The following is a 12,275-nucleotide window of genomic DNA, read 5'->3' as shown; positions in this document are numbered from 1 at the left end:
GTGTGTGTGTCTGTGTCTTCCAGAAAGCCTACTGTGGCCACTGTAGCGAAAGGATATGGGGGCTGGGCGGGCAGGGCTACAAGTGTATCAGCTGCAAACTGTTGGTCCATAAGCGCTGTCACAGACTCCTCCCTCTGACCTGCCAAAGGCTTATGGTGAGTTATTCATCTGCATATGGGCTCGACGGAACACGCCGGTCTGAAATCAAGTTACACGCAGTTAGAAAGTGGAGGATACGTTCCCTGAGTGGGAAAACGCCGTGGAGTCCAACATGTCAAAGCACTGCGTGTTTCATCTTAAGGCAACGAGTTGAATGGGGAACCTGCATCAATTCTGGGAGCGTCACAGAGCTCTTTGATGCATACAATTTAGCTTTCCAAGAAGTTCCACTCATTACATTTTCTCTAGGATTAGCAGTAAGTTTAAATGAGGGACAGCACATACATGAGCCGTAAAGTTTTTGCACCAAGGTAGTTCCGTAAAGCAATGCGAAAGAGATGTTAATGTAGACCAATCAGAAGACATTTTGACAAAATAAAACCCTCACAGAACAAAGCAGACCTCAGGTCTTTTTACAAAGATCATTTACCTGTTGACATTCCCGTAAAGGAAGGCTCAGCGTGAAACCTACATGTAGAATGAAATCTTCAAGAATAAACTTTGCCCAAAAGGAAATACAGTCATTTTAGTCCTTCTCAATTGTTGTTTACTTATTAATCCCTTCCTTTGGACTTGTTTTCTGTGTACAGGTGTTCTTCTACTGGGAAAAATTTGGTCCATCCCCAAATCTGACCTGTAAACATCTGGTAGTCTTCCATATACATAAAATGTTTCGCCAGAGGACACTGCTCCAAATGAAATAGGTTTGGAGCTTCAAATTGCTAGGCTAGTTCAGTGTGGAGTTGACCTAGCAAAACACTCTTAATACATCCAGTCTGCTGAAAACTGTATCATGCCAGCCTGTTGCACAGTTCAGGATGCGACATGATCCAGTATGTGCTATTTAAGACGAGCGAAGCATAAAATGTTGTTTTGTTGTACTCTTTAATGTGGATGGGAAGTAACGGGGAGGAATCAGGTTGTGGCTTTGGAGAAGGAGAGCAACTTGTCACGTTTGACTTCTGTTTGAATTTGTTTTGAGTGTGACTGATGTGGGGATCCAGATGCCACCCTGAGCTACATTCCTGTTGACTCATCAGTACACACAGGCTGTCGCAACACAGCTAGAGAATGAGCCCGATTATCTTTGGCCCCTAGGTAACCGACAGTCTTTGAACCTCTCGGTATCCAAGGTGGAGCTGAAGCTTTTCTTCTGTATTTGAGCCAATAGCCAGTCTTTGCAGTGCTCTTTATTTGTCTAGCCAAAAAAATAAAAAATACCCCTGTGTTTACTTCTTTACATGTGAAACTCAGTCATCTTGACTGATTAGCTGGTCAATGTTTTGGTTTCTATCTTTCTTAGAAGACACACTTCTAGATTAGATTAGAAAACATCTCACAGGTGGTAACTTTTTTTACCACCTACTAAACTTCCTAACATGTTATTAATGCTGTCTAAGGGATCACCAGTCACTGTTTGGCTGTCAGTAAGCATAGAGCGTGTTCTGCAGTGTCTTAAGCGGTCACTGTGCAGCTCAGCTTCCTGCTCCATCCTCTGTGAAGTTGGCCAACACTACAGTACAGCGCTGTGCTCCACGTGACCAGTCGAGTCACGTGGAGCACGTTGAGATTCCAAACTCAGCAATCTGAAGACAGAAGTCCAGATTAGAAAGTCAATGTGGTCGATAGTGCTAGCTCTGACAGCGAGCTCAGTGTCCGCCGTCTGAATATTGACCAGCGTGTCATCATCAGAGGCAGATTAGTGACTCTGTGGCCCCAGAAAGCTGAATGCCACTTTCTGAGGGAGTCCCACATTCTCTTTCCTTTGGCTGCTTGTTTGAAAGCAACTCTACAAATGCAGTTTTCTTCCACGGTCCTTGCTGATGTGATTCAGCACACTCTTCACCAAGAGTGCAAAAAGATCCAGGGACATGTAGCTGGATATCTGGGGGATCACGTCGGTGGATATTTAGATGAAGTCTTGAAATTCTTTTTTCAGGATCCAGTCATGCCATCACAGGAACCCCCTGCAGACGCCAAGAGAGAGGAGGTGGACGTCCCACCGGACGACACGGAGGACACGGACGGGAGTAAGACATTCCTTCGTTACAGAGAAGTTATCCCCAGCATGTTTGTGTTGCTGCTTTGCCTTGTTAAAAAGGTTTTAACCCTTAACCAATATGGTGAAGATTTAGTTTGAAATGTGATGAATGATAGTAGCTCATGTTTACCACTTACACTTGTTTACATTTTTGTGAAAAAAATCTTTCATTAGTTTCTCAAATCATCTCAAAGCTGCTAAGCTACACCAAAACCGACACAATTGTTCCTCAAGACAAAACATCTAAGGCCATATTGGATCTTAAGCTAACATAATTCATTATTTTATTTGTGTTGGGACTAATTATTTCTGATATTTCTGATTATTATGTTCACCCACCAGATGGTGCAGCTTTTTGCCCATTTAAAGCAAAGTGTTTCCCTGTTTACTCTTTTCCTGCTACTGATGTTGAATAAATAAACTTTATAATGTATTCTGTATAATATTCATACATTGCACCATAAAATACATTGTATATTTTAAGTTTTAGTAGTTTTAAAATATTGGTCGGTTAAAAATTTAAAAAATGATCAATATTTATCTTACAGATTGAAGGAAGCTTTCTGTTTCCTGTAATTATGAGTTTTGTTGCAGCCGATCAGTGATCCGTCTCAAGACTTGATGATTTCTTATGCTTAATGTATAATACATTTTACAGAAATTTGATCGTTTTTGTCAATTAGTTCAATGATGACTTAATTCTAAACTGTGAAATTAAGTGACCACTTGGTATTAATAAGGTAAAAAATTCCCAAAATGGAATTAATGTTCAGTATGAACGAATAAATTCATCCGAGGTAGTTTTAAAAGACTGCCATGTGAATATCAACATATATATTTTTTCTGTGATGCTTTTGAAAGGTTAGCAAAACACAGCATGGTTTTGCAAATATCCCCAAGTGCACTTTCTGCCAAAATAAGTATCGGAATCATCTCACTTTGAGCTCTGGGAAATGATCTCAGGTGGGTAGAGCAGCCAAAAGCTTTACTCAAGGAAATGAAGCGCTACTTCTTTAAATGAGTCAAAACGTATTTGGTCAAATTTACAATTTAAGCACTTGAGCGGGACTTCTTAATCAAATTTAAGTTGTGAGAATGATGTCATCTTAAGGGGTAACCTTTCTTGGCTCTAAGCCTGTAATGTGTTGAGTGCAAAAACCTCCCGCTGATGTAATGCACATTCACAAGTGTTATCTCAGCTAACCTGCTCCTCCCTCTGCAGCCTCTGTGTTTCTGTAACACCTAGAACATGAGAAGTTCAAGGTAGTATTTACTGTATTTAATCTGAGAACGAACCATGTGGAAGAATGCAACCGTCAGGGTCAGACTCCCCCTGACAGAAGAGTCTGTTAACATCAACAATAGAATTTCTTTGTCAAAAAGACTAAACCTTGGTCACTTCACCTCACATTCATCATCACTGCTTATGTAACACTCAGCGGTTATCTAACTGCTTTAGCCCACAGGCCTCCTGCTCAGCTGATGCTCCTGTTAAACGGGCTCTGATGGGCCAGTCAGACCCGACTGTTTGGAGTTGCTGTTGCAAAGAGCTGCATGGTTTCACTTGGTTTGATGTTTTCCCATAACTCTGTTATTATGTTTCTCCCTCTGCTGGCCCAGAGCAGAATTGCATGTTTACGATGCCGTCTGTCTCTTTTTCCGTACTTCGCAGTATCCTTTCTGCCACACAACTGTGCAGTGGATAAAAGGGGAGACGCGGAGACGGAGGTGAGAGATTGGCCTGGTCATTCTTTCGCTTAAAGCATCCAAAATCAAAACTCATCGTACTGCATCCTCCGACTTACAGGACTCTGACCTCAATCCCCTGCAGGACATCAAGGCTGTAGTGGACGGCATCGACGGCATTAAGTTGTCCCAAGGCACCACTCTGGGTCTGGGCGACTTTGAGCTGATCCGGGTGATTGGGCGAGGTAGCTACGCCAAAGTGCTGCTGGTCCGGCTAAAGAAGAATGAGCAGGTGTTTGCCATGAAAGTGGTGAAGAAGGAGCTGGTCCATGATGATGAGGTGAGTGAGGCTGTGAGATTAGCAGAAACGTGTGTTTGTTGGTGAATATTTTATCTTCCTGCTACTCAATTTTTTATTATGGCATGACAATACTTGACCCGCTGCTCCTCAGGGGGGCGCTACAGTGCATCAAAACAAAAATAAACAGACTCAAAAACAGCTTCTTCCCAAAAGCAGAACACCCCGAAAGCTCACGCACTAATTGTATGGTGGTTATATGTGTATGTGTGTTTAAATTGAACTGATTTAATATTGCAAATCATGCCAACATCACCATATTTATGCTTATATTGTACATTTTTCCTACATTGTTTGTACTGGTGGAGCGGACTTTAACCTCATTGTTCAGTGACAAACTATTAATTCTAATTATAACATTCCTACACTCATCTTCACTAAATGTATGTTGAAAGAACCAGCATCTTATTTTGTTGGAAACTAACTTTACATCTTTAGTCCACAAAATGTGTCCTTACTAAACATTGCTGCCAACACCAACTTCAAATTATACACATATACTAATACTTAATTTGGTACAGTTGGGTTGCTTGTCAGGATGTCAAAGCTACTGTTGCTGGAATAGCAACAGTAGCTGAAATGACCACTTGTTGGAGTGTGGAGAACATTGTATGGAAACACTCAACATGTCAGACCTGAAAGCAGACGGGCTTCAGCAGCAGAAGACAACGATGGGTGAGGTGCCATTACTATCAGCTAAGAACAGGAAACTGAAGCTACAGTCCAAACAGACTCTCCTGAACTGGACTAGAACAGGTTGAAGTGATGCTTCCCAGTCTGATGAGCCTCAGTCTCATCTGCAGCATTCAGATGTTCGGCTCAGCAGGATAATGCACCATGTTTTCTCTCTCACATGGTCTCAAACTGCCTTTTTTTTTTTTTTTTAAGAAAAGTGGGTCACCTGCGCCTCTCTGTCTGATGAGCATGCTGAGATGATGATGAACACAATAATGAAGATGATCAATTTTCCTCGGTCATCCTCTTCCTAGCAGCATCGCAGGGTGAGGGAATTCCTCAGAGAAGTTGAGGCCAATGCCGATGATTTCCTGCTGCACAACAATGTGAGACAGCTTAGCAAACGCAGGGCTTTGGCAGGCTTCTGGTCCATCAGGAGGGAAATAACATCTTTTTTGGCAGAGCTAAAAAAAAAAATCATAACAGAACACAGTTTTCTCAATTCCTAGAAAATGAGAAACAGATGAACAGTAAGGCCTTTTGGTTGACATTACTTCACATCTAGATGAGCTGAACTTGAGGCTATGGGGCCGGGGCAATTCAGCTTCAGAGGAAACTTGAGATGTTGAAGGAAGCCATGCCGGCTCACTTCCCTGCACTGCAGGACAAGGTTTAGGGACAGCAAGACGCGTCCTCTTCTCTTGACTTTATTGAGAGACTCACTGTAAACCTTTGACTGCTTCAGCTCACCATGTTCATGTCAGAAGCTTCTCAAACAAAGTCACACAACACTTCAAGTGAGTAAAAGCTAGGCATCTACAGATGCAGCTGGTTGACCTCCACGCAGATTTGGCCCTGAAGGTGGAAGGACCGATCCTTCCACTTTTTGGCTCCAATTGGTTCCTGTTTTAGGTTTCCCACGTCTGAAGCACGTAGCCTCGCAGATCTTGACCATGTTTGGTTCCAAACACGGCGGTGAGGCAGCTCTCTCCGAAACGAAGACGACCCCTCCAGGCCGCACAACGTTCCACTCCACCCCGTTTGGCCATTTTCGTAGTTTGATGGCAGCAATATCATTATCTACCAGCAGGGAAACCTTTTATTCCAAAGTTTATTAAAGATGTCGACAACGGAGGACTTTTCCATCCAGTCTTACATGTTGGAGCCAGAGTCGTACCCAGAGCAGGAGAATGAAGACGGCAAACCTGTATTCAAATAAATGCATCGCAATGGTGTTATTAGTGTATTTACACCCTCACCATCTGCACCAATTACCCTCAATAAGGAGCGTAGCTTAACTATAATGTCCATGCATATCAGATACCTATTTAAATATTAATGCTACCACAATATGAATAAAGTAAACAAAGCCTCAACATACTGAAGGACTGTGAGCATCAAGGTCGTCACTGAATGCATTTTTGCTATGCGCTTCCCAAGACAAAAATGGTAAAAAAAAAATAAAGCCAAATAATTATATTCAAAACATGCTCAAAGAGGCAGCTAAAAGCTAGCACACAGCGCTAACAGAAGCAGAAGGCTCAATGCATTCAAACCAATGGCAAGGACCTCATTACACAGAATGAATGCCTAAAATAAACTTTGCTGTCATTTTAGCGTTATTGACAGCTTGCTGCTTTGCTGTGTACCTCATAAGTGCTCCACCAAACAAACTTTCATTCCAGAGAAAACATTTATTTAATCAGACACTTCAAAGAGGCTCTGATGCCTAAGGACAATGTAAGGACTCGTGTGTGTTAATACACCCTAGAACTGAACATTTTGACTTGTCTACCTACAACTTCAGCATAACTGAACTTGAACTACAAAATCACTGCCAGAAATAAAAAAGGCAGATTCACCCAACTTACTAGCTGGACGTCATGACCTTGTTTAGCAGTTGCAAGGCAAATGCGGTGACATCACAGGCAAGAAAATGTCCCAATCTAAAGAGGAAAAATTTACACTGAAAAATATGGAGGAAGTGGAACAACCTTCTGTTATTGCTCCCATGCTTTTTGACTTAAAAAAAACAAACTGATTTCTCCCTGAAATCAGACAAACTTACCAACCGATGGATGGAGCCTGCCTTCATCAGTCATTGATGGAGAGGTGGGATAATGAAATTATACTGAGACACTTATCTAGTAAGGCTGCCAATCACACAGACGACCAGCCATGTACGCTGGACAGTAAGAGCAATTTAGAGAGACCATGTCATCTAACATTTTTGGCTGTGAGAGGCGGTCAGAGTCCCTGGAGAAAACCGTCATTTGCACAAAAGAACAAGCAAACACTTTCATCCCAGGATTTGAACCCAGGACCTTCTTGCTGTGGAGCAACCATGCCATCTGGCAGTCCAGGCTTCTTGACCCAATTTAAAACGGGCTCTTTGCTAAATGCTTATGTGGTGACATGACACGTGGTCATTCCTTCAGTTTTGGAGCTTTTCCGTGGGTGATTTAAATGTCAAAGCTGGAAATGGGCATTAATGTGAAAATGATCAGGTACTGGACTAAAGAAAAACTAGAAAAAGCTGTCCAAAAAAAAAAACTGAGAGTTCCAGGTGGAGAAGCACCGATGAATACCTCATCAATAAATTACAGCATAGTGTTGCTGTTTGGACAGAACATGAATTGCAAATGGCTGGATTTAGAGTTTTTCCTAGCAATATATGTTAATATAGAACAATTTAAAGGGAAATCTTAGAAATTTACCTGCAAAATGGTATAATTTAAATTTGTGGGACATGTGAGAATGTTTCCATTACTGCTGCAGATTGACTGTTGTATTTTTAACTGGTCTTCCAGCAGATGGCAGTATTGCTCAACAAATTCTCATTAATAAAAAAATCAACCCAAGGTGTTCCTTAAGTTACACTTAAGATCAGCATCTTCATCCTTTAGGATTAAAGTGAGGTGGACTCGGTAGTAAGTCCACCTCACTTTACTGTACTGTACTGGTTTTGTAAGAGTACAGACTCGAAGGAAAACATTTTTCATCTTTTCACTTGGAAATCCTGTTGTTGGCACTGATTCTCTGGTCAGTTTGTTCACTCCACTTTAATACTTCTCAACTCTCTTTTAATCTGGCATCAGAGAAGCCTGGAAGCCTCCGCCGAGAGCCGGCTGAAGTAGCTGAAATAACCAAGATAAAATACTTTGCTATGCAATGTTCTGCGTGATTACAGATTCTTGAAGCCAACAAGAAGGAATTCAGAATCATGAGCACAGTATGTGGTTTGTGTTGTGCTGTTGTGAATTAGGCCTGAACCGTATCGGAGCACAGCATGGCAACTTCACATGTAGAAACGRTTTATTGTAGCACACATAAAATGTGAACTTTAATCCATTTAACGACACTTTAAATCAGTATCAAACACTCTCGCCTCTGGCTGAGCAGTCTAGTTCTGATCAGAAACAGATGACTGACACCATAAATACTCTGTGACTCTGTCACACAGCCTGTAAGGTAAGGTCCTTTCACTGATTTTTATGGTCAAATGGGGAATTGAACTCTGATGCAGAGTGCTTAGAGCAGGGGTGTCCAAACTTTCTGTCACATGAGCCAAAATCATCCCGTCAAAAGTGCTCAGAAAGAAAACAGCAAAAATCAAGCAAATTGTCCTCCTGTTTTATTGTTTTTAGTTATTATTAGTTTTAGTTAGTTTTATTTTTTTTATCATAGATTCAAAATATAAAATGGATTCTGCATGTTTGCGTATTAAAAGAGTTTCATAAGGGTTTCCAAATTATTTTGGATTCGATTGAACGTATTTCTTTCCTGCTATGAAAGCAGGATTTGGGTTACCTTCTTTCAAAAATGTTTGCTATTTTTAGCCAAGTTTAATAAGTTAATTAAAAGAGTTGGCTTTTCAGTAAAAAAATATGTGGATAGACGTGGTTCCAATTACTATGAAAACTTGGTTATAAAAGGATGAATACTTTGTGGCTTCTTAACATTTTCTATTTAAACATATTTGTGTCGTTCTTGAACTGCAGCTGGGGGGACACAGAAAAAAACAATCTAAGGACCACAAATGGCCCCCGGGCCACACTTTGAACAACACCACTGGCTTAGCACATCTTTGATCTGATCTGTAGGACGATAGAAGCGTGTGTCGGTCAACACAAAGACCAGAAGGAGGACAGATTTCCAGAAACTAGGTTATAGTGTTTAGTCAGTTATTTATCTCCTGAAACATGCTTTTGAAAAAATAAATCTACTTTTGGAAAGCTGACTTAATTACCCTTAAATCAGCTGTTTTATGGGCTGAAATCCCCCCGTTATTCTTGATCACAGAACTCTCAGCATCGCCCACAGAACGCCTTCTGCTTTACTTCAGATCTATTCTTTCTTTAAAACGGGTCCGTATGAGGAAATGAGGCCCGTGTCTTAGTGCTGCTGCCTGAGCCGGAAAGGCTTCAGTCTGAACAACATGAACTGAAACAGTGGGAAAAACTTGTAAAAATTACATGTGCATATTCTCAAGGCGTAAATTCCAAGTTTTAGTTTAGCTAGGCAAAAAGAAAATGAACGTATTATATCGTTAAGAGTGTATGTTTTTTTTAGTTTTTATTTTATCAAAGATGGGACATCGTCCTTCTGGCTGTTTGTTTTGGTAAATGAACAAACTGTTAAATAGTCAATATGTCTTGACTTTTCACATATTATTGAATCCAATAAAGACTCCAAACCAGAGTCAATAGCAGAATAAGCTGTTTGGCCCTGATGGAGGGGATTATGGATCCACATAGTCAACTCTGCTGCTCAACACACTGATGCATTTTCTTTACAGGTGTGGGACCATTTAAAGGGAACTAAACTCATTCCAACAGTATCAGATACCTTTGAATTGTTTTTCAACAAAATCAATTAAAAAAAAACACTTAAGGCTTCTTTTAATGTTCTGTGATGAATGAAACGGGATGTACATGATAGAAAAGTTTGGCCTTCATGACGGTTTCTGCAGCGTTCCTGAGCTACAGCGTTCCTGAGCTACAGCGTTCCTGAGCTACAGCGTTCCTGAGCTACAGCGTTCCTGAGCTACAGCGATTCCTGTCAGTCTGTTGCTTGTGAGAGTCGATAAGTTTGTGAGACAAGTTTCTAATGTTTCCTTGTTCCAGCCCATCCGTCAAGGTGCAGTCTTTTATCTGGGACGACTCAGAGAAGCAAACGGTCTGAATCACCCTGAGCACGAACGCCGACTGATCGCAGGAGTATCAGGAAGCCCATCGATCAGGCAGATTGATTGTAATTATCTGCCATCTCCGCCTTTGCTCTTCTCTGCAGGATATCGACTGGGTGCAGACAGAGAAGCATGTGTTTGAGCAGGCGTCTACAAATCCATTCTTAGTCGGCCTCCACTCCTGTTTCCAGACAGAAAGTCGGTAAGAGCCAGATAAGACTGACAGTGTTGATTTACAGGCCGACTCTTCTCTGCTACAACTTTCTTTGTGCTCTCTGAACACTAGAAGGATTTTTAAATAAAAAAAAAAAAAATCAAATCACTCCTCAAATGTTGTCTTGATATCTTCTGCCTTTAACAGAATGTTAAATCAGCTAAGCAATCCAAGTTCAGCTCTTTTGATAATGAAGTCCAATAGTCCTGCATTTGGATCAATATCTGATGAGGACACTTTAGACAGAAATCACATGACAATCTGCCCAGCAACTCCAGGTCCTTCTAAACAAATACTAGATCCACGATTAAACAGTCAGAACTTTACACTCTGTTATGGTTTTCCTTTTTGACCTTCCTCAACGTGTTGGATCAGCTCTGCTCTCCTGTTTGCTTTCTGCACTATTTGGATTAGAAAACACACTTTGTGTTTGCAGTTCTCAGCTGTTGTGTGATCTCATTCCATTCATAAGTTGGACGCTGAAGGTTTTTCTGCATTTGCTGACGATGCTTACAGTAATGACATTGCCTTGACATTACATTTCTTTTCCAAATGTTTTATGTCGTTAGTCCACTGACTCCTCAGCATCGAAACAAACTAACTCAAGGGTTAGTCTGTCATTTTCATTTCAGGCCACTTTGTGAATCATGAATGTCCTCAATGGGCCTGTTGTGGCAGAAATTATTGATAGAACAAATCGAATCTCCGTCCTAATAAAACTAAAAGTATGTCCCACCTAAATGAGACTCAGAATTCCTTCTCAAAACTTTGTTCTGAGGTAGCGAGCAGAACTTTAGTTTGACTAACCACAGGTATTACTTTGGTGTTCTTTGGCGTGCGTTTTGTTTCAACAGTAATATTCAGTGTGTGAATGTGTGTATGACTGACTGTAAAGCAAATGTACCATATTAAGTGGTTCTTCTTAATGTTTGCCACGGTGTGGGTGATTAAAAAAAAGTCCTGGCTGTATTTTCAGGTTATTTCTGGTGATCGAATATGTGAATGGTGGGGATCTGATGTTTCATATGCAACGGCAGCGGAAACTCCCAGAGGACCATGCCAGGTAAGCATCCAGATGTTCAGCAGCTGTTCCCACACACGATCCAAGCCTCCGTCCAGTTCTGCGTTCAGACCTCTTTAACCGGCCTTCATTCACATGCAATGGTTACTGTTCTAGGTTTTTCATGGGTCGGCGTCATTTCGAGGTAGTAATATAAATTGTGTTTGGATTTTCTTCATCCGCTGCAATAAAAATCTCTGTGGGCCAGATTAGAGCTGAGAGGCATCTGCTGCAGGGCCAGGAGGAGGATCAGTAAACGGTGCTTTTATTGGACTCTGGTTAAGCTGATGTGACAGCTGCTCAGGAGACGCATGTATGGAACCACCAGCTGCTTAAACGTGGACTCACTGGAGGGATGGAGCGTTCTCCGAGAACAAAAAGCATCGGTTTCATGAAAGGATCTGGCGAAGTGCGGTCGGTTGGTAGCGACTAAAGATCTTTTCTATAAACATTTTCCTGCGGGGCCTCCGTTTTCACACCGAGCGGATCCTCTCGCGGGGACGTTGTGACGCTTCCAAATCTGAATTAAGACTTCTTTACATCTTGGAAGAAATGCGGCGAGCACCCATAATTCATCGTGCCTGCCTGCTTCAGGGGCACTCCGACTGCAGCTCTGATAAATTTCGGATCAAAGGCGCCGTAATTTAGAGAGGCACCGTCGGGCCCCCGATCGGCCTCTTCAATCTGCAACCTGGAGACAGTGGCTGTACATATGCAAAGCAGCATGTTAAGCACTCATCACGATTGTACATATTCATGAGCAGCGCTCTTAGACAGAGCCCTGACGCGCTCCCCCGCGCAGTGGGCGACGCGGGTGATGCTGATAGGACGTGTCTCAGCGGCGTCTGAAGGCAGCAGAGGAACAACAGAGGCTGCCAGAGCCGAGATGTGGGG

General features: G+C 41.9%; 1 protein-coding gene across 5 annotated transcripts in view; it reads left to right on the top strand.

Annotated features, from left to right (window-relative positions):
* Positions 1-12,275, top strand: part of prkcz (protein kinase C, zeta) — a 97,850-nt gene that overhangs the window by 51,178 nt on the left and 34,397 nt on the right. For 3 of the 5 annotated variants that reach the window (XM_008412925.2, XM_008412932.2, XM_008412929.2), the window contains 6 exons: positions 24-155; positions 2,099-2,189; positions 3,873-3,928; positions 4,008-4,226; positions 10,212-10,309; positions 11,298-11,384. In XM_008412925.2, the coding sequence (XP_008411147.1) occupies positions 24-155; positions 2,099-2,189; positions 3,873-3,928; positions 4,008-4,226; positions 10,212-10,309; positions 11,298-11,384 (683 nt within the window). The remainder of the gene's footprint in view (positions 1-23; positions 156-2,098; positions 2,190-3,872; positions 3,929-4,007; positions 4,227-10,211; positions 10,310-11,297; positions 11,385-12,275) is intronic. The other 2 variants (XM_008412926.2, XM_008412928.2) reach the window with 2 other exon arrangements.

Source organism: Poecilia reticulata, linkage group LG7, assembly GCF_000633615.1.
Source record: "Poecilia reticulata strain Guanapo linkage group LG7, Guppy_female_1.0+MT, whole genome shotgun sequence".
NCBI classification, from domain to species: domain Eukaryota; kingdom Metazoa; phylum Chordata; class Actinopteri; order Cyprinodontiformes; family Poeciliidae; genus Poecilia; species Poecilia reticulata.
This window is presented reverse-complemented; position numbering and strand designations above follow the sequence as displayed.